A 23824-nucleotide genomic window follows, 5' to 3' on the forward strand; every position below is an offset into this window, starting at 1 on the left:
TCACCCAGGTTTATTATTTTAGCTTCTTAGCAATCAAACATTCACTCACAATACTAACACACTGCTCTTAAACAGGTATGTTTACCATTTTATCCTATCCTATTTTAGCGTGTTGGCGTTTATGGCGTTCACGCTCTTTGTGAGCTGATGAATTACCCATCACTTAGTTTTAGTTGAGTTAGCATGCTAACATGCGCATAGCTGTTTTTTTTTTAGCAAGTATCTTATTTTGTCTGCATAAATCGTCCTCTGAATGCCGATGATAACATGCTGTAAATAAACAGGTATACCTTTATTTAGTTTAGCATGCTAACATGCTCAAAATGACAATGTCAAACTTTTACTTGTTGGCTGTCAAACTAAACATGCTAGTTTGCTAAATGCTTACAATGATAATATGACACTGTGTTTCTTAATTTGGAAAAAGGTCCGTTTCCTGTTTGTAGTTGGTCCTGTGAACATATTTACATCATTCAGTAACAACATAACACTATTTAAATGAAGATAGAATAATATACAGAAAACATAATATAACAATGCATCAATTATAAACCAATATACTGTAAGTGAGACATTTCAAAAACAATATATTTTATTAGTGGGTCATCAGCTCTGGTTCTTTTTTTGTTTTTTTTTCTCAAAAATATCTTTATTGAGTTTTCTCAAATGTAGAAAGAAAAAACACACAGGACCTTGTAGCTCAGGTTCAGTTTCAGTCAACACTTGACCTTTACTGTGAAATACTTTAAATCTTCCATTTTATTTAAAAAGACTGTGGCAAGATGAAGTGACTGAGAAGAAATCAGATAGTAAGGGAACACAGATGATGTATACAAAAACCCTCTCCCCTCTCAGTTTGAGTGTTTGTGTGTGTGTATGTGTGTGTGTGTGTATGTGTGTGTGTGTGTGTGTGTGTGTGTCCTCAGCACAGGGACACAGTACATGACTTAACACAATGCCACCCACTCTCTCATAAGAACAAAGTGCATTTGAATAGCAAAGGCTATCGGGGTAGTGGTGGATGGAGGAGAGCAACGATGTGGTACAGTGCCTGTCAGAGGAAGAGCACTGGCTGACACTAACACACACATACACACACACACACACACACACACACACACACACACACACACACACACACACACACACACACACACACACACACAATAACTGTTTATTGTACCAGTGATTCCAGTTTGTTTGCCTTTTTGAATGTTTCAGGCTTCTGATTTTTGCTTGTTTTTCTATCTCTCAGTTCAGTTTGAGATCTTAAGAGCTGCAAAGATCCCACTTTTTTTTCCCAGGCTCATTGTTGTTGTGTTTCGTCTGAGAATCAAATAAGAGGCTTAGGGATGACATGCAGTGGTCTCTACCAGTCCCCCTTCCTCACTTTGATCCCTGGACCTTGGGACAATATGGACGACAATCTACTTATGAGAAATGTGAAAGAAACAGAGATACAGTATGTCCCTCATAATCATAAAATGCTCATTAACATTTGTCTCCCATCACACACACGTGAGGACGATCTGCAGAATTCCCATTCTTCTTCCTGTCACCCACACATGAACGATCACAGATAAACACATTGATCCTTTTCCCGCTCTGTGACAGTTTGAAGGACGCTGTCAGCCCCCCTTTTTCCATTTCAACTTACACCTCCTCCCCCTCTTTTTCACCCTCAGCCACTCCCCCTGTTTGCCCCTTTCCACCTGACTGGCCAATGGGACCAGACGAGCTTGTCTGGGAAGGGAATGACTGGGTAGTGGGAGGGGGAGGACCAACAGGACAGGACCCAACACCTTGCCAAGCCAGACAGCCAGGAGCAGACAGGCTGAGAGTACAATTTTTTTTTATACATCTGACTTCAGGTTTGAAACATTTCAGCCTGTTTGTTACTCAGCATGGATCTATTTTGCTGCAGGTTTGGAGGAGGGAGGCTCTAAACCCGAGAGGAAGACCAGAGGAAGAAGAAGAGGAGATACACAAAAGGAAAAGAAGCTCCTGACACCAAAGCAGGAGAAAGTACATCAAAAGACAGAGCTGACCAAGGCTGGCAGCACTGCTCCTGAATAACTCAATTCTGGACTAAGGACACACACACCTAAAGACCTGCACGATGCCAATGGGAGGACGGAGATTCTCAGATGTGGAGATGTTAGTGGGGATGGAGGACAAGCCAGCGGACAACAGCAGGGGCAGAGCTGGGAGCTGCGTGGAGTTTTCCAACGTCAAAGTAAGTTTAACTTTTGCTCTGTGGCTTTTGATAAGGGCCGTACTGTGCGTGTAATCACTGTCCTGGATTTAAAGATGTAAAGGGTGTGCAGATGAAAGTGATTTCTATTTTTCACAGGAAAGATGGGGAATTTCCCTGAACGCTTCACAGGGACACACAAGAATGTGCTTTCACACTTGTTGCACACACTTGTTGAATTTCCGAGTGGAAGAACTAACAGAATAGGGATGAAATATTACTTGACTCAGTCACAAAAATGTCAAAGCAGAAGTGTTGGGAAACTCATTAAATCACCATTGGAGCTCTCTGTGAGAAATATTTGTGTTTCTCAAAGTTGTGTGTGGTGGTGTGTGAATTATGATTGTGTGACCTTGGAGCTGAGATGGCTTGGTGATGACCAATATATATCATATAAAAAAGTGTGTTAATATGGCTGGAATTAATACCAGACAATACGGCCTGTTATTTCAGAACACCTGATTAAGAAGGATTTTATGATATTGAGTTCAATAATAAAAAAAATGGACAAAATGTAAAACATCAGACTGTGACTTGAAAAGATTTTTGGACAAAATGTTTTTTTGAAAAAAAGAAAAAAAAATCATTTACTCATAACATGAATCACTGAAAACTGAATTATCACCATAGACTTTAAAGATGGAGTGGACTCGTTGGTCTCTCTTTTAGCTATCACTATCTTAATTATTTATTTCTTTATTTTACCCAGAGGAGTCCTTTCTTGATGGGAGGTTGGATCACCCAGAGGTCAAGCTCAGATGCTCATCTTGGCTGAAGTCACTCCTAGCTTCTCTCACCTCCCACTGAGAAGCAGCAATGCCCTTTTAAATTCAATTTAAGCATCGTTATAATTTAATTGGGGAAGTTATATTAAGATATACTGTAAGCCTCTAGAGTTTTCATAAACGAGAACTAATTTGGATTTCTTGAAGCACAAGCCTGTAAACAGTTGCTTCTATAAAGGTTGGCATTTTAAAAGGAGCTCTATGGGGGTTAACTCACTTTCAGAACCAGCCCTAGTGGCTATTGGGGGAACTGCAGTTTTCTTTGGCGCTTCTTCTTCTTCTTCTTCTTTTGCTTCTTCTTCTTATTATTATTATTATTGTAGACAGCAAACACAAACCTTGGACATGTGTGTTTTTCATGCGGATACAAATCTCCACAATACCATACACAGTACGCATAAAATCAGTGGTATTAAGAAGGATAAGGTCAACCGTTATTACAGCCACTTCACTGTGCCTCGGTTAAAGCCAGCAGACCTACAGAGATTTGTATGTGATTGGAAAGAGCGTAGCTGTGCGAGGAGGGTCTGAGACATGCTGCCAGATGCTCATACTGCCTTAGCAGTGGACGCAGCTGAACCTGCCGTGTGTGTTTTTCCCCAGCTTTGCAATGTATCAAGATTACCGTACTTATTTGAAAGCATACAGCTTTGCTCGTACTCAGTATTCATTATATGGCGCTCTATGGATTGGCAAATATTCGCTGCTTCTTAGTCTTGCTTACTGCCTGAGTGCAGTTGACATACTGGAAGGCTAATGTTTGTGTGTTCTGCTTCCCTGATGACAACACAGTTATCAAGTTTGAGCATCATCTATGAAGTTGGAGATGTATGAAATGTGGCCTGTTGGACACTGAGACCCGTCATTGGTAGTATTGTTTTTTGTTTTTTTTTTGCTCTTGATGCTGTTTATATTTCTTGTTTCCTGTTTTTGAGCTGCTGCAGCAACTGCATTTCTCCCTTATATAATTGATTTTCATGGGAATGGGGGGTCTTTTTAGAGAAACCCACATCTGCTTCTGTGTTGTATCTCCAAATGTAAGATAGTGAAACCTGAACTCTGAAATGTACAGCAAAGGCCTCTCGACACCGAATAGAGGCCAACATATGGATACGGCATGAAAGCGTTCCTGACTAATGCAGTACAATCATTATATGTGTCACGACTTACATGTTGTTTGTTTACACACTCTGTTATTGGGGGACACGTTGGAGCTGTTGGTGGTTTGGTGCGTAGCTTAAGGGCATCTCGACTGGACTCGGGAGGTGACCTGGCGCTCTCACTCACTTTTCAGCAACCGGACCAACTTCCAAATGTTGGTCTATAGGTTTGTCCGCACCAGGACTTGAACCAGCGACCCTCCTGCAGCTGCATGCCTCCTCACAGTCACACGAATGATCATGCACTCTTCGCTCAGTCATATACTGTGAGGTATTTTAACATGACTGTCTGACAGTTTGCACAGCTCTATCTTGATATGATTGCTATCAATAATATCTCTGTGAGTCCCTCCATTATTTAACATCGCTCTGATTACACAGTGTCTTGGCATTCACAATCAACAAACCTTATTTCTATGTAAACGCAGCATGCAGATGTGGAAGACACACACATCAGACTTGTACGTCAGGATCTTTCATTTGTTGTTGTCTGATTTAGTCCTCGGGGCTCACATGCAGGACAGAGAGCGATGCAGACTGTGTTTTGGATACAAGCTGAGGTGGATCTCTTTATGTGAAGCTGTTTATGGTCTACTAAAAGTGTGTCAACAGAAAACAGAGCAGCTGTACTTGTTATAAATTTTTCTTTAAACACTTGACGACAGTCTCCTCATACATCGCAGACGCTGTTCATTGTAAAGAGTCAACAACAGACTTCCAGAATGAAGTGATACCTGATTGGAGGCACGTTTTTTGGCCCGTGTGGCGGAGATACCTCAGCCCTCCGTGCACACGTCTGTTTATGATCAGTTCTGGCAGCGGTTTAACTACACTGTTATTTCTCTCAGCTGCCATCTCAACATTATTGCAATTATTAAGTTGAATGTGTTTAGAAAGAAAACTATCCTTATCAAAATGTTTCTGCTTTATTGTCACATTATATTTACGTCTTTTACTTTCCTTTAATAACTCACACATGATGGACTCGTTCCAAACTCGGAGGGGTTGCATGCTTTCTAACGCTGATATCAATATTTATCAGCTTATAGAAACCATATACATCTGACCGCATGAGGTCATCTGACCAGATTTACTCGACCTTCTCATCAGAGGATAAACTGTGGGTTATCTAAATACAGGGTAATCCCTACATGACCTACTCTTTATTTTATTGCCGTATGCGTAAAATGTCAGGGGTCACATGTGTCGAGAAAAAGAGCATGAAACGTGTCTCATTTTCTCCCCTCCTTCTCCGTCTGATGTGAAAACAAAGCCTTTTCTTCTTCTTCTTCTTCTTTTTTTTGCGGTTGAAGTTCTTCGGTCAATTGGTGGCCATGTTTTGTGCACACACATAATAAAACTTAGTTCTATGGGATTACAGAAGCGTGAGTCTGAGTGTACAGTAGGAAGTCAGGTGGCATCACGTGCGGTGGCCCACAGACCGGACAGACTCCGAGGAATGCTGTTTTTGTGGAGTGAGACTCTTTGTTCCAGACCAGGCTGAGGGGCTGCACCTAAAAGCATCAGCAACAGTTCACTTACAGTCCCAATACTGAATCAAGACTTCTATATGAACAATTAAACAAATCAAGTCAATCAATCAATTATTATATATAAAGCACCAAATCCTAATAAATGTAGAAATGAGAAGAACGCAGTAAAAGAAGGTTGTTTGACTCAGAGGGTGGAGTGTGTGTGTGTGTGTGTGTGTGTGTGTGTGTGTGTGTGTGTGTGTGTGTGTAGTGTAGGGGAATGACAGTCTGTTTGTGTTCAACACAGCTCTATAAGCTATGGGCCTGGGCTCTGATGCTCAATCAGTAATACAGCTATAAACACACACACACACACACACACACATACACACACACACACACACACACACACACACACACACACACACACTTGAAGAGTTTGCAGTTCAGAAGGCGTGACGCACGGTGTATCATTAAAGTTATCTCCTGGCTCCTGCAAGTGTATCATTACTGTCCCTAAGTCATAACAAATCAGCCTTACTGTTTATGTATTTAGACATGTATGATGCCTGTGTATATATTAAGCCCTGTGTGTGTGTGTGTGTGTGTGTTGATGAAGGTCCAGGTGGGTAACAGTCATGTTATATGAAGGCATGCACGTGAGTGATTAATGCATGTACTGTGTGTTCTGTGTGTGTGTGTGTGTGTGTGTGTGTGTGTGTGTGTGTGTGTTGGACTTTGCTCCTTTGTCTCCTCAGTCTTCTTGAGATTTTCACAAATTAGCACATTAAGAGATCAAAACACATCTTTGGAAATTCAGATCCAACTTTCATGCATATGAAATACACTCTGTAATACACACACACACACACACACACACACACACACACACATACACACACACACTCAGATATTTGCATGATCCTCACACATAGAAATGCAAAGCACATTTAAATAGCCTGTTCAGCATCCTGCATGCTCTACAGAATATAGCCGTGGATTTCAGCAGCAGTAAATACATGTTTACAGTCGACACTCCTTCCTGCCGCGTGTGGAATCGTGCGCCGCTTCACTCGCAGGCCTCGGCGTCTCGCTGAGCCCTGTGCTGTAGACTGGGGGCCTCTCGGTCTTTTCATGGCTGACCTTCTTTTCAGTGACAGAAGAGTTAGCCAATGAATTTTCTCCACTTTGGATGAAGTCTCATCCAATCGTAACTCAGCTTTTAATGACTTAATGACTCTTGACTTTCTTTTACTGGGGGGATGACTTCTCTTTATCGATGACAAATATGAGCTTTTCCCTCGATCTGCCCTCATGGGTGGCCGTCCTGGCTTGGCCCTCTGAATGTGATCTTCTGAGATTTGCTTCACCAGGAGAGAGCAGGAGTGAGGGATTCAGTGTCAGGCCGCATTAAGTCTCCTGAGCTTCAGACGCTGGTCGTGACACGGCAGGTTGTGAAGTCTGTGAAAACCATGTGGCGGCAGAAGGTATTAGGCCAGCTGTAAGAGGAGGGATTATGTCCCAGTGACCCACGTCCCCAGGTCTGAGAGCAGGAGGTGAAGGAAAATGGGGATCAGCGTATATAGAGAAAGACGGAAAGATGGAGGAGGTGAGCTGGAAGAAGGGGGTGTTAGTAAAGGAGGGAGGGAAGGAGGGAAGGAGGAGGAAAGGGGATAAGGTTTTTGATGAGATGGCCTCTGGCAGGTTGAACTTTAACAACTCCAGTGTGAGAGGTAGCTCCCTCTGCTGCTGCATGCACAAATATCCTGAGAAAAAAAGATGCACCTTTATTTAGTGCGATGTCATTGGCTGTAAGACAACTAACTGGAATTTTACTCAACACTATAGGTAATCTTAATGAAAGTAAATAAACTGTGACTGGTGGAAAAGAAAGAAGTGTACTTTCTGATTATGTGTTGGGATGATTTTGATCATTCTTGCAGAATCAGGAACATTCACGTCAGGTGGGCAGTGGCGGTGACGTTCATGTCCTGGGCGAGCTGTCGTGCTTGATACACTTCTGCTCGTTGATACTGTGAATACGTCCAGTTACACCTCGCATTGTTTTAAAGGCCCAGAATGTGTCGGACTCTGATGCTTTGTTTGCCATTTCCTCATACTTACTCGTGCCCATCCTTTTTTTTTTCTTTTTTTTTTTTAGGTTTGGCCCGATTGGGGCCCTTACTGTACTTTTAAAGGGGGGGTTTTGTGCACACTTTGTTTACCCTTCTATCTTCACTCATTTAGTTTTAGGTTATTCAAGAAAATAGACACAAATACACCTGAGCTTAATTCTTGGTCCAAAGACACATGTAAAAGTGATTAAAATGTGCATGTAAATCTCAAAGTCTTGTAGCCAATCATAGTTCAGGACTTTGAGGTGACACGTGGGGAAGCCAGTAATAATTCAAGGGGGGCCCCTAACTACCCAGTGTCGACTCTTGAGTCTGTTGGGGCCCGACAACCAGCGTTCATCGCCATCATGTCTGCCAATGTCCTGACCTTTACTCCTCTTCTTCTTTTTTCCTCCTGTAGATGAATAATTCCACTTCATTTGTCTTGGTTTACTGTCATTGACTAACTTTGGTTTCCTCAGCTATAATGCACACAGCGCTTCGCCGGGCATTGAGAGAGAATGCTGTCAGATGGTTTCTAAGTTTCATTGCAGAATTTGCAAATATCGGATCAGTGCTTTGGTTTGAGTTGCTGAGCCCAGTTGCCTGCCTTGCCTGTTGACAATAGAAACGTCATCTACACCCTGAAAGATGTATTTTAAATTTGGATGTGGAGAAGAAGCTGAGTCGTTCTTTTGTTTTGTTATTAAGACATTTTTCAAACTAAAGCCCTCTCTGTTCATATCAGGCTTACACTCTCCAGAGTCAAACAGTTGTAAAAATTCCAGCGATGATAAGTGCAGCTTAGAGACTGAGGATCGTGAGCGTATGGCCAAACACCGTGTCACTCAATGTCTGTGTTTCCATAGCAACGACACCAAACACAACAGCTCTCCTATCAGTGGTTGATCTTCCGAGAGCTCGGCAGCGGATGAGCTCGTCCTGATTGTTTCCAGAGCGTAAGAGGAGATGGAGGATTAGAGTCTGACTTTATACTGTGTAGCTGTGTGTGTGTGTGTGTGTGTGTGTGTGTGTGTGTGTGTGTGTGAGTCTGGAGAAGTTGTGTGCAAACTGAAGCCATCCATGAAGTAATTTGGTCATTAGGTTTGGTTATTTTACTGGCTTTCTAACTGGTGCAAAAACATGAGCCGACCTATTTTAATCCACACAGTTTGAAGTTTAAACTCAGATACACAGAAATAAGAGAGTGTGGGAAACTTGAACACATTGTTGGTTGCAGTGAGGCTCAAAATCTGGAAAATATCCGAAGACTTTCTCTGTGGGAAGCTGGAAAAAGTTGACTCTCAGTAAATAGATGTAAAGGTTTTATAGAGGCAAACTAGCCGTCGCTTGTGTGAATATTGTGACCAAAACAGAAAGAAAAGGCTCTCTTACACATCGGAGTGAGTGATTCATATATAAACCTTTATGTTGTCTGGAATCAGAAACTCCAACAGGGGGAAAAAAAAGAAGAAGCAGAGGCAGTATTGTAAATCTTATATTTTATTATGCGCAGGAAAAAGTGGCGGGATGCTGCAGGAAAAATGTTGTTTTTCATAGCAGGGAGGAGTTCAGGTCAGACGCTCTCAGACAACACAGCAGCAAGCTCTGGAAACTTCTCAGCATATTCCTCTTACTCCATGAGATTGCTTTTTAAACATTGCAAATTGGACAGATTTTGATAATCAGCTGAAATAATCTGTGTCATAAAGGCAAATATGGATAACAAACAGGTCGGGTTCAGCTGTGTCTAATGTTGAATATATGAAACTGTTTTGCTGTCGTGGTTTTGAAATGATTAGCCGGCCTCTCGTGTGCCAGATGTCTGGTTTTCAGATCTCCCTTTCCAGCATGAAGAAATACAAAACAAAGTGGTCAACCTGTGACAAGACATCAAAAAACAGCCGCTTGGTTTGAGAGCAAACATCTTCAAATATTGCGCTTTCAGTCAATCCAAAACATCGTCTGTAGATCGTCGTCTCTTCAATCTCATTGTTTTTATTTATGGAATTAGTCGTACTGTTTATTGTTTTCTTTTGTATGTTATCTGATCGTATCGGTTTGTTATGTTTCCCTTGTTTCGTATCGCTCTGATAACCGTCGAGCAGCTGTCATTAGCTTACTATCTCATGCAGTTTGTGTCCTTTTCTGTGTGACCTTCAGAGCCTCATTAGGGTTTATTACAGGCCAACTATCTAAAAACATGCATCAACATTTATGTACAATTGCACAAGAGCTTAAACCCTCACTTGTGTTAAGATCGACGTTGCATGCTCTCTGATACCACACAAAGCTTCCTGTCCTGTAACGTTGTGGTGAAACCAAGTAGCTACCCCGATTTGATTTAAACCAGCTGAACGCCAGCTAGCCGAGTGTCTCTACGCCACGATAAGACAAATCATGTTTAATCTATATCCCAGGTTTAAATTGAAATTGTCAGCGTTGTGCTGACACAGAGAACAGAGGCGGCTGGTATCTGCCCTGCTCGATAGTTGGAGCCTGTTCTTGCAGATAAATCTTGTGGTTAATTGTTCTGCTGACAGGAAAACTTAAAAGATCTCTGATAGCTTTTGTGCAAAGAGATGGTCTGCAAGATTAATGCAGAACAGACAGAAAGGAAGAAATACATGAATACTCGTGTTAAATGTTTGGACCCTGTTATTGATCCAGTTCAACCATCACACACGTCTCACAGGCTTCGAGTAGAACCAGTGGCTGCTGGGAGAATCCACTGTACTGTAGTTTCTACGGGCACAGCGACTCATTTCACCGAGACTTCAGACTGTATGAACATCCACACAGAGCACACAACCAACTAAAAAGATAAGATCTACCGTCAGCTAACTTTGCAAACACTTATAAAAGTTTTGATAGCTTGACTTTTTGCTCTATGTAATATTTCTGATAACAAACTGAACAGCTTGAACGCTGATTGGATTAAAAAAAATGTAATAAAAATGAATACATTAATTTAAAATGCAAAGTCAGCGAGGTGTAAACAATTAAAATCCACTTTCTTTTCATGAAACATTTGCTATATATGTTGTTTTTATCCATTAGACCCCTCTGTCTTGAAGTCTTTTCCTATTTTATTTTTTATCTTTGATCTTTTGGATAGCATGTATAAAATTAAATGATTTCGCATTTTAAAAAACTTTTCATTATAGGCTTTTATTTTGAAATGTTCTTGTACTTGCTTAAGTAAGACCAGTGTTACTTTACAATAAACCAGCATTTATCAAATGAAACTTATGATAAATATTATAATTTAGGGTAGATCAAAGTTTAGGACATTAATTTAACTACAGAAAAAATAACTTGTTACAGATCAAACACACAAAAATCAGCTGAAATGAATGTTAGAAAATTCAAGGGTTGATGGTCTTTGTGGCTCTCCACATGTTGACAGAGAGAGAGATGAGGGTCTGATATGTAAAAAAGACAAAGTGTGGGGGGGGAGAAGGTCCAGAAGACGCACAGAGAGTAGAAAATCATAACAAAGAGAAAGATGAGCCGCTCGCTTCTTCAGCTCTATTTTTAGTCCAGGCCTCCTTATATGATGTCGCTGTCTCTCCTCCACAGTAGCTTCTGCTCTGCTATGGCAACACAGGCTCTCATGTCTTATGTCAATGTTTGCATGTGTCTCTGAATGTGTGTGTGTGTGTGTGTGTGTGTGTGTGTGTGTGTCCCATTGCCCCTTTATGGAGCGTTGCCAAGGAATAAACAGAACTGTCCATAAGTCTACTCAGTATGACCATCTTCAAAGAACTGCACACACACACACACACACACACACACACACACACACACACTCAGTGTTAAATTTGATCATAAATTGTGATTACAGTGAACCTGCTTTGACTTTCTTATTTGTGTAAATTGAAAAATGCAGAACAACAAAGACGTTGTGGATTTGTGAACTGAAAGAGTTTTTTTTAGTTACTCGTGAGTCACATGTGGCTCGGGACCACTAAGATGAAAAATGATGAAAATCCCCACCTCCCACTTTTTGAATCTATAGTTTGACCATGGCCGTGTTCGCTGGGCGCTGAGGTGTAGACTGAGCATGTAGTTGTTTAGTCTTGGAAGCTTCCGGCTGGTTCTTCGCTTATTTGTGGAACACGAGAGAGTAAACTCCCTCCATAAGCAGACGCACCTTTTTTCAACAAACAGCTCAAGACACACAACCGGATCTCAAAACAAAGACATGCGAAAGACATCGAAAAACTGGGTCACTGAAAATACACCCAGACTCTGAAACACATGCAGGGTTGATTTTGTGCATCAGATAAGATGAAGACGATGTCTATGATTCAGATGTGCACACACACACACACGTTGACACTGCAGGATGGTTGTGTGTGTGTGTGTGTCAGGGCGTCACACCAGCAACAGTCCTGTTATCTAAAGTTGGCTCTCAGCCGCTGCTGCACGTTTCTCCGCTGCTTTGTTTTGACAGGACACGAGTGAATGTGCAGCATAAAGCAATTACGGGGCTCGCTCTGCTTCTACTGTACAACGCTTCAAAATAGCCTCAGGCGTTCCCTCCGAGCACAGAGCAGGGAGTGTGTTTCTCCCTGACATTTACACGTTTTTTTCAGTAGCTGTGAGTGAGTGTGAGTTAGCATGTGATTAGGTTTGTGTCAGCGTGCGGAGCCATGTGTGTGTGTGGGGGTGTGTGTGTGTGTGTGTGTGTGCGTGTGTGCATGTTCCTGACTAAAAGCGGGTTAATTGCGGCTGGAAAATGGAAAAAGTTCACTTTCAGTTCTGGTCCAGATCCTGGTTTATTTCTGGCTCTGTAAAGGCAAGACATGCCATCTAACCTCATCGACACACACACACACACACACACACACACACACACACACACACATGAATGCGTCCCTACCCTTCTAATAAACTCCAGACTGTTCCTCTCCAGTTCCTGCTGGTTGGTGAAGGAAAATAGGATCCCGTCAAACTTCAGAGAGCCGCTCCCTCCACCTCAGACCAGCTTCTCTCTTTCTGCTCTGTGCAAGCTGCTGTGCAATCCTCCATCCACCGCTGTTATTAATACACATCATATCCAGTATTCAGAAGAGTGAGCTCCAATAAATCAAAGATATAACCTGAGTGGGATTAATCCCTCCCTCTCTAACGGCTCGTGTGGAGACAACAGGTGGAAAAAGCGAAAACTCTTCTTCATAAACTTTAAATGTTTAAATGGTTAACCATTTCTTACAACGTTCAAAGTTATGACCCTAACTTCTAATGAAATGAAATGCTCATGGTCTCGCCTACATGTGCTTTTAAGGACACTGCACTGACTGCAGGACTGACAGCTCTGCAGTGGCCTCGGTAGGTGTGGTCATAATGTTGGAACAGTTAACCCTCCAATAAAAGAGCGTGCAGCTCGTGCGTCGTGCCGCGGTATCTGTGACAGCAGCAGCACTGCATAAACGCACTGAGAGGCTCAGTATGCAACACGCTGAGTTTGGGATGATGTCAGCGACATTGAACGTCCTTGTGGTGCGATCACAATATTGTTCTGGCTGAATGATTTCTCGTGCAGCTCTGCTCTCGGGATTTTATTTTGAAAAGCTCATCTCACGTGTTCTCATCGAAGGTATTCTCATGGTCGCGTTTCATTGTCTCATTCTGTCTGAGCACTCGACGTCAGTCCCTGAATGTTGACCGCTGACCTTCGACCTTCTTCATAACTGGCTGTTCATGATGTTGGTCGTCAAGGAGACGAAGCTCATGCTGCTGCAGTCAGTCACATTCGAGTCGACGAAACAATCTCATAATAAAATCAAAATACATCACTGTCACCCCAACACAGAGTTCAGCTCCATCTTGACCCCCCCCCCCCTGCTAGGAATGCAGACTCTGACCTGTTGACCCCTGACCTCCGGGGGGCTGATAAGTGGCGACTGGTGGTGATAGCAGCTCACACACACACACACACACACACACACACATACACGCACACACACACACACAGGTTCCTGACGACGCCGTGCAGGATAGTGCTGACTGATGTGCTCAAAGAACACACACACACACACAGAGGCAGATGGACTTTACAGCATACACACTCTCACACACACATACACACACACACACACACATACACACACACACACATACACACACACACACACCAGGAGTGATAAATGGCAGAGGCTGCTGACTGAAGTGTACATAAACACTCATCCTCTCCTTTAAATGCTGCTGATTAGCCGCTCTCTCTCTCTGCTCTGTGTCTGATGGGGGGGGGGGACTCTCTCTCTTTCTCCCTGTTATGTGTTAAAACACAATATTCAAAGAACCTGCCATGTGAAAACTGATCCGCTCTCCTGAACCAATAAATGTTTACTGAGCTGCACGTCATGCTGTCGAGTCGTCGTCGCTGAATCAGACGAGTCACTCAGAGAATCTGTTGCATGACAGGTTTTTTTTTTTCCATTGTTTGGTTTCAATTTGGCTTTGTTGCTTCTTCCATAGCACATAAGAAGTGATGCATTTTTAAAAATTTATTATTTGGAACAGAGGCAAGGGCAAGTTTATACATATCAATATCACCCCAAAAGCACATTGAGGCACTGCATTGATTTTACACGAGGCTCATTTATGTCAAGAAGAACAGAAAGTCCTGATCGTATCTGATGTAATCAATGACTTCATTATTTTGTTTGTGGACGCAGTGGGACGTCCGTCTTGCATCTTGTTCTGACATCTTTGAGAGTTGTGTCAATAAACTGGAGTGAGATATAGAAATTAGAACAACAATAGAGTTTGGTTTGTTTCTTCAAACTGAGCAAACGTCTGAGATAGCTTTCACATTTTACATTCGTTACTAAGAGGACTTTTTTTTTTACACATTATTGTTAAAATTGTGCAGAATGTCCTTCAAGAAAAAGACGACAAATGTTTCAGTGCTAGAATAACAAGCTGCAACAAGAGGAATAAAAGAAACAACAGTGAGAGTTAAGTCAAAGACAGCAGAACAATAATAATAAAAGGTATTATGATCTGAGAGCAGCCCTGACGCCAATCAAAGATTGGACGCAGTGTAAACGTCGAGTATATGAGCTGGCATCATGACTTTACAGAGAAGTGCATGTTTACAACATATCTGTGAGCGTCCTGCTCTGAAAACTGATCCACGTGTGTACAAATAAAAGTTCATTTGGCTGCATATCTGAGTGCCATCAATGTCATTGTTGCTACAACAGAAAAAGAAGTGAAAATATCTGAATTTCAAAACTTTCCATTGTTTGTTTTATGAACTGTTTTGATGATTTTTTTTTTCCTTGGCACGTTAAAAGTGAGGTATTTTCCTTCCCTTAAAATCCAGGTTACTGTGGCGTAATGAGCAGCCTGACATCGACTTATGGAGTGAGCAGTCCAATACATAAAAGTAATCCACCCATAGTTCAACAAAAAATGTGGTCATTTAGAATTAAAATGTGCTAAAGTTTGGGTGAATAATGAGGAAGTCGATTAATTCTTGTGTGCAACAATCAAACTCAAAAGTTTGGACGCTGTCTGAAAAGTATTCACAAATTTACAGGATTAAATTCAGACTGTTATTTTAAACGTTAAATATCTTTGAATAGTTGATTGAATGTATGACAAAGAGCTTTTTTAACAATGGCACAAAGTTGGATTTGTGTAAAGCGTCGTGTTTGTTGCTTTATTAAGAGTTGACTGTTTCTTTCTTCAGACCCTTTTTTTAAGGTGTTTTTTTTTGTACCTGCTGAAGTTCAGTAGCTTCAGCCGTGATCACGCCTGTGTTCATTCATATTGATTGTGACATAGCGTCATATTCTTGACCCAGCCTGTTTAATGATGAACGTTGTGTTTTCGTCGTTGTGAGAGCGAGACATTTCCCTCCAGTCTAAACATGAAAGTGTTACTAAAAATGATCCTTCTACACTATAGTGAGGTGATGTTTTCTAACAGTCTGATTATCTGCTCTACCTTGTCAAGCTGTCAGACATTGTGTTGCCAGGTCTGATGAGGTCAGAGGTTTAAACCCCCCTCTGAGGGCTTAACTGATGGACCGGATATGAGCATATATCAGCAGCCTTTGTCTGGTCAGAGGCCGCTTTAACTGATTACATAAACGTTGATGATGAATGAAATATTAATAATAGTTCTGACCTAAAACATCTCATCTCTTGTTTGAAAAAAAAAAAAGCAGCAACATCTGGTGTTTTAAAATGAAGCCAGTGCAGAAATGCATTAACCTGCAATTCCCACAGTGTCCACTTGAGGCCGGCTCCAAAAGAGCCTTTTATAAAATGTCAGCTTTTACAGCAGAAACAATCATATGTACAGTCTGGTTCAAAACACATTGTTTCTCTATAGTTCATCTCTTTATTGGTCATAACTGTACTAGACACGATTTTTGATTTTTTTTTTTACACCCAGTGGTTATCGAGTCACCTCTTTACCTATTAGATCTTAAGTTTGGTGGAGTCAGCTTTTCCAATACGGTGACCCGCAGCTCTTCTCTTTCTGTTTCTCTGTCTTTTAATGTTTTTTACTGTTTTTTTTTACTGTTTTTAACTGTATACTGTGATTTTTACATGTAAAGTGCCTTTGAGCTCCTGTAAAAGCGCTTACAAATAAAATTTATTATTATTATGAAAATTAAAACACTTGTTATTAACCAAAGGCCGACCTGATAATAGTCACGTAGGGCTTTCACACTTGCAGAAAACTCCTCAAAAACTCCTGATAATGATCTCATTTTTCACTCTGACTTCACCCTCATGGATGATGATTAACGATGATCATTTCAGCAGTTTCCTGTTGACACATGTTAGAGCCTGAAATGTAACATCGAGCCTTTGTGATAAATTTTATAAAAGACAAGTTAACAACTCCCGAAACGTAATAACTGGTCGATTATGTAACAAAATGCTGAGCCCAAGACGTGATAACTTTTTGCAGTTATTACATTATGGGGCAGGCAAAATAACATTTTGGGTCGTCGTTACATAACAGGCTCCATAAAGGCTTCATCATGCACATCTTTGTTCAGCAGTATATTATCCTTCCACAGGCTAAAATTCAGAGGTTGCATCAGAGAAGCTACAGTAGAAATGTGGCAGGACGAGCTCCTGCACGCCGCCTCTGACCGCCCACCAATCCACCACAGGAGGTCAAACTGTCAGAGAGCAATCCTCGCTGCAAGCTGTCGCTGACATTTCAGGCCTGACTTGGTTGCGGTGGAAAAACGTGACTGCTTTGTAGTTAAGAACACACATTAACACATTTTTTTCTGTCCTCTTAAAAATGCTGCTCCAATGATTTAAAAGTGACCCGAGGACCTTTAGAAGTCAAAAAAGTGGATGGATGCTGACGCGACTTTTTTCCCCTTGATGTTTTATTTAAAAAAAAAAAACTCTCAGAACTTCAGCCAAATCATTCAAAGATGAATGTGAATGCAAATATTTCCTGGCAGCGTGATTACATCAACAAATCTGTCTTACATTGAGCGCCGGTCAATACAAACATTTTGTCAGTCACAGATGAAACGGAGAACGTCATCAGTAAAACATCTGTAACGTGCTAACAATCAAACAACAAAGTATGTGTTGCTTTGTTCATGTAGCTGCAGAGAGGTCTTAAAGTGTTGAAACGCTCGTGGAGGTTCAAACGAGACTGATTCCTGTTTGAGAGAAAGACAATTAGAAAGTTGACCTTTGTTTGGCGATGTCACTGTTTCGCCGACGGGGTCATGAGAGTCAGCCTGCAGGACTGCGAGTCTGGCAGGAAGTGTGAGAAGTTGTACTCGTACGTGCCGAAACATTTCTGGAGAATTTCACAAGGAATGCCCCTGAAATCCTCCTGATGGGGTTGCTCATGTGTTCTCCTGAGGCTAGAGGAGGAAACGTTGTCGAAGTGGCAGATAAAGCAGCAGAGTTCGTCGTAAGATAGAATCCCAAACAAATGAAAAAAGAAAGAGTGGCAAAGTGCTCGATGCAGCCGCGGGAGATATTTGGGCTTCAGCTTCTGGCTAAAGGACACTTTGACATGAGCGTGCAGGAGCTGGGGAGTAAAGCTCAAACATTCCAGTTGAGACACGACCAACTTCACCACTGAGCCACAGTCGCCCAAAAAGATGAATATGGATAAAGATAATGGACACCTGCCTTTCCCACTGGGAATTAACAAAAGGGGATGGAGTACATCGTGGAGTCCAGAGGTCCTTTAAACCCGACGATTACAAGGCTTTTATAGTGTCCTAACATATCTTACCTAAAGCAGACTTGAGCAGAGTTAACCACCTGACGTCTCACTTTCTTACCTGCATTGCATCTTAAAGTGATCCATCACATACCCGGCAGAAACAGTCCACATATGTGGAGTTTCCTGCCTCCTGTCAGGTCAGGTCACGGGTATGCAAATCTTGAAAAACGTGTCTTTGTCCTCACGCTTTGTAGTGAGGTGTTAGTTACACTCCTGACGACCCACGTAACTTCTGCTGCCTCACTTTAACTCTTTAGTGGGAATGTGGTGGAGGAAGACCGTGTGAGCTTTACACTTTTATTTGGTTTATTTTCACGCTTGAATATCTATTTAAACTGTTATTAAATAAACTCCTCCAATTGGATGTTAGTGTTCACTGACAACGGCAGCAATGGTTTTTTCTGCTGTCTAATTGGTTAATTCAAACTCTCATGCTTGCATAGAACCCCTGCTGCTCTGATGTGGAAACCCTGTTGGGTTGAACCTGCTGCTGACACCAGCACGACCTGACCTCCCCCTCCCCCCCCCCCCCCACCCCGAGGAAATAACCCAACCTGTCCCGCTGCATCTATTGAATGACTACACACACACACACACACACACACACACACACAAATAAACACCCAGACACAAACACGCACACCAACAAACACAAGGCAAGAAGACCCAAGTCTTCATCACAGAGGGGAAGATCCAAAGGACTGAGTTTTGTTGTTTTCTTTGTCTTTGATTATGTGTTCAAATCGTTCAAATGGATCATATCAAAGCGAAAAAACTTGTTAAGATTTGTGACTGTAATTTCATATTTAACCCAAATGAACAGCATAGCACAGACACACACTGCTGCGTCGAGACACAACAACAACAACAACAACAACAACAACGATGAAGCACAATCACGCACGTCGCTGTGTGTCAGTAAAGCATCCCTCACTGTAGGGAGACTGAGCTAATCAGATTAACAGGGTTAGAGGGTCCGAAAGGTGGAGGAGGGGTCTCGCGTGTGTGTGTGTGTGTGTGTGTGTGTGTGTGTGTGCCCACCAGGGGAGCAGATGTAACGGGCCAACAGCGAGGCTCAGACCGTCTGTTTCTCCGATTTCTGTCTCAGTATCTCTCTGTCTGACTGACTGATGATCGCCTGTCTGTTTGTTTTTCTGTCAGTCTGTCTCAGACGGGTGGGGCTTATGACAACGTGAACATGTTGGCCATGTTGAGACTTACAGGCTCACTTCACCCGATGCAAAAATATCTCACATGTACGCACATGATGTTCCTCTGGCATGAGCAGGTGGTTTCGGTGCTGAAAAGATGAAAATTCGGTTTCATTTCTGCTTGAGGTGATTTCACACAAGATGTTTCTGTTTCAGTTCAGGACTCGTATGAGCACAGCTCTGAGTACAACAACATTTCATGTGTTGACATTGCTGAAATTATAAATTGCATCGACCCAAAACCAGTCTTCAGCCTGTACCTTTTGTTGGATTAAATCAATGCAGCGCTTTGTATCAGTTCCTTTATGACCATCCACCCTGACCTCGAATGTCTTCCTACTATTTCTTTTGGCTTTCACACGTCCTGGATTTCTTTAAAACATTCTCAGAGAAACCAATTACACTTCCAAAACAAATTAGCTGAACGTAAGCATTTTCAGGAAACTCAGCTCCTTTTTTTTTCCATAAAAAGAAGAGAAGCAGGACAATAGAATTTCGAATTACAGTTACTGGAAATAACTTTGGCTGAGCTTTCTTACAAAACTGGATGACAGGTCGCATAAACTTTCCCAGAATTAGCGTCCTTTAAGTCACAAGGATCTAATTAAGAAGCCCTGGTTGTGATTAAGTAGTTAAAACCTGAATAAATCAAACAGAAAAAATGAAACCTTTCCAATTTGGCTTAAACAACGAAAATAAACATGCATTTTACAATTCTCCGGAAATCATGATGTTTAAGGGGAGCCTGTATGTGAAGAAACGCAGACAGTCGGGCACTTTGACATTTGACATATTTCCATCGTCACACACAGTGTTTTCTGGATGTCTTCCCTCCCTCTCCTCCACCTGAGTCCCTCCCTCTCACCGCAGGCTCTCTCTCTCCGTCTGCCTCACCTCCGTCTGTCTCCTCCACACGTCTCCACCACCTGATCCTCCTCTTCCGCAATGTTTAGACAAACTGAGCGAGGCAGAGACGCACTGACTGTGTAGCAGAGTGATGCTTAAATTTCCGCCTTCTCGTTCTGTGTAACTTACCCTGATGTTTGACTCGGAGAGCCTAAAGGATGGATCCGTAAATCCCTGACGAGTAAACAAACGAGGGGCGGAATGAGGGCAAATACTCACTTTCTATTCTTTGCAGGATCCCCTCATTTATGGAACACAATACTCTAAATGTTTGCAATTCAGAGTGCTTAATCGTTCTTATGTAAAGGACATTGAATAGCCTTGTAGTGGAAAAGTGCTTTGCAAATAAAACGGCCTTTTCTTGCCTAAATAGTGATATGAATTTGTTGGATTCAAAAAAGGTCAAAAGTCTGCACCACATTTCTTTTGCATAAAAGATTTTAACACAGAAGTTTCCCACATCGTGAGTGTTTTCAAATGAGTGTTTATGGTCAATAAAATCACTTTGAGTGATGAATAACAAAATGTTTGCTTCATAAAGACAAAGAAAGCTGAGCTCTACTGCATGCAAAGGCCTGGTGACAGCGCCTACATGTACCAGGATGCATTGCCTATCAGCAGCTGTAGCTTCTGCTTGGCTCAGCTGCTCTATACCATTGCTTGAATAAATACTGCTGAAGATTGAATTGATGCATTAAAAAAATAAAGATGGAGCAGAGAGAAAAGGACAGTTAATGAAAAGTACATTTTTCTCTACAGGAGTAACCACAAACTACAGTCTTACACAACTTCACACATGTTGCCAACGTTTGCCTTGCAATTAATTTCCAAAAGTATTTCCCAACCACAAGTCATTTTTTCCAGAATTGCAGCCGTACCTCAAACATTTGTCACCCAGAAACCTCTGCTGCTCAGGGAAAAGAGGAAACAGTGGGTCTTTTATTTTTGGCAGGAAACGGAGAAGTCTGGCTTCTTAAAGTAGCAGCCGTGGCGACAGCGGTGGTGGCAGAGGAGGCCTCCGAAACTCACCGTCTGCATGAAGCTTCTCTGTTATCCGTCACACATCGCTCGCTCCTAACTTCCCGTCATCAGTCCGTCTCAAATATCCAAAACTACTCATCATGTCTTTGTGGTCGCTCTTCAAACTCTCTTAACGTGTGTTTGTTTTTCAAAGGAGGAGGCAGGGAAAAGTGGAGCTGTCTTAAAATAGATAATCAGCTCGTGTGTATACGAAGATGCTTTCCATCATTTGTTTACTAAGCAAAGTGAAACCCTGCAAATGGAAGAATAAGCTCCTGTCAGGCCTCAGGACTCTCTGCAGCTCATCTTCTAGCTCTAGAAGCGACTGTTTAACATCCAGGTTCATATTCTCCGTCTTCCTTTTCATTGTCCGACTCTTAAGATGTGACAAAAACATTTTTTATCAGAAAGATTTTGTAGGAAATGTGAGATGAAATGCATGAGGACAGATATTGATTTTCTGTCATGCATTTGAAGGGAGATCCGGCCTCCTGTTCCTTCCTGGCGTGAAGTCACTGAATCAATCAATTAATACGTTATTTAAAAGAAAGAACCAAGTTACAACAAAACATACAAAGAAAAAAAAAGTATTGCAAGAAATACCTGTTGCTTCCTTTCCATTTTGCATTCCCAGATTAAATCTTGCATGTACTTTTAAACGTTTGAAAACACAAGCAAGATTTAATCTGGGAATGCTGGATGATCGGCATATTTACCCAAAGCAGTGTGAAAATGTGTCTGAGGTTGTATCCAATCAGCAGCCACATGAATACAAATATAAACACATGCACCTAGCCGCTGTACTACAACAAGTAAGTGCACAATTGTAAATTAAAACAAAAAATATGGTTAAATAGAGAAACATTTATTTCCCCAAATTGTATGCTGTTCTGATGTTAACGCAAAAAGTGGAAAAATAATCCAACCTCTTTAATTCATCTTGGAGATGTAAATATAAACTACCTGTAAATTGAAGTAAAATGAATTTAAAATCCTTGTGTTATTACGTTTAGTTAATTCTTCCTAGCGCTGCTGTCTGAGAATCGAGGAGGTGTGTGGCCTTTTTGGGGCTTTTTGGGTTGAAGAAATGTCTTATTTTTGGTTATCGTGAAGAGATGTGTTGCTTTGCTGTGGATACAGAGAGAAAAAAACTTTTTATTGATGCAAGCCAGCGTCTTCCAGTGACAGAGTGGAACAATGAAGAGGTAGAAACAAAAACAGCGCCATGCAGTAGCAGACGTGGTCAACCAGCGGCATTCCCAACCACATTTCTGACACACCCTCCATCTAGTCTCCAGACGGGCGACTCTGGACAAACTGCAGGAAACAAAAGCAGTCATTTCACCCCTAAATCTAGAGAACATGAAGTGCAATTTTAAGTTCAAGAACAAATGCGAGTCTCAGCCACACTGGACGTTATAGATGAAAGGATGATGTCGACGCTGTCTGCAGACAGTTTGACTCTGCTGTTGATTCAAGCAGCCTGTCATCAAAGGGGTCAGAGAGGCTTTTATCAATTCTCTTATCATCCCATGCAATGCATTTTTCAGGGGACAGATAAGATGGGACAATTGTTGCATACCTTTGTGTTTGTGCAGAGGAGACGATGGTGTCCAAAAAGCTTGTCTTGTTTAAAGATATGCTTACTTCCCTTCAGCTCATGGTTAGATTTTTAACACTACTCTTTCATTACCTTTTTAACACTGTGTTGCCTTTACACGGCTAATCGTTAGCTCTAATGCTCACGTTCGCCTTCTTGTATATGTTTTCTCACGGTATGCCACATTTAGCTTTCTAACTACTAGTTTCCAAACCATATCCTGCCGTTAGAGCTCGAAACATTTCTACCAGTCTGGTGCTGTGATCAATCTTATAGAGATATCTTTCTCAACATCAGAACTTCATTTGATGTTATCGACTGCCGTTAGCCTTTTCTCACTTAGTTACATTTAAATCCTTAATTATCATTAGCTTTCTAATTCTTTGCTGCTGTTAGCTCTCTAGTCCTTAAATAAAGATAGCCTATGTTACTGCAATTTGCTGTCTTAAATTTGCTTTTTACGCCACATTGTATTATACGCTGATGTTAGCTTTCTAACCATTAGCACTCTGTTAGCTTTAAAAAGATATTCTGCTGTGTTTAATAACCATTAGCTTTCTGACAGTATGGCGCTGTTAACTTTCTAAATGTTAGCTTTTATCAGATTTGCTGCATTTAGCATACTTACCGTCAGCTTTCTAAATGTTAGCCCCCAAAAGATACTTCATAAGTTTTCTCATTGTTTTGCTTTTGAATGTTAGGCTAAGTAGTTAATGTTTTTATTTTATTTAAACCTTATTAAACAATTTTTCTTCAGGTCTTCTTCATCTCTTTTAAGAAAACAAAGTTAGAGCTCGAACAAAAGTCATAATTTGCTGTTGTATCCGTCAGTCCATAATCAAGAATATATGGAGTCCATGTCGTCCCTTAATTCTCGACATTTGTCACCTCTTTGGGTATTGTGCCTTTATTTTGCAAATGTGTTTCCATTTTTTTTTAATATAGTGAACACAAGTATTTCATCCCAATTACACATGTTCTGTTTCCATAGTCAGCAAATGGGTTGAACATCAGCTTTAATGTAGGTGGGTCGTCCTCCTTTCTCCTTCAGGTTTTT

The 23824-nt window shown here is 41.5% G+C and overlaps 1 protein-coding gene across 1 annotated transcript in view; it reads left to right on the plus strand.

Annotated features, from left to right (window-relative positions):
• The first annotated feature begins 1754 nt into the window (after window positions 1–1754).
• The window catches only part of arhgap20 (Rho GTPase activating protein 20), a 58270-nt gene continuing 36200 nt past the window's right edge, over window positions 1755–23824 (plus strand). Inside the window, exon 1 of the mRNA XM_079358136.1 lies at window positions 1755–2236. Coding sequence (XP_079214262.1) covers window positions 2120–2236 — 117 coding nt within the window. The 5' untranslated portion in view covers window positions 1755–2119. The remainder of the gene's footprint in view (window positions 2237–23824) is intronic.

This window comes from Symphodus melops (assembly GCF_947650265.1).
Source record: "Symphodus melops genome assembly, chromosome: 12".
In the NCBI taxonomy this organism is placed as follows: Eukaryota; Metazoa; Chordata; class Actinopteri; order Labriformes; family Labridae; genus Symphodus; species Symphodus melops.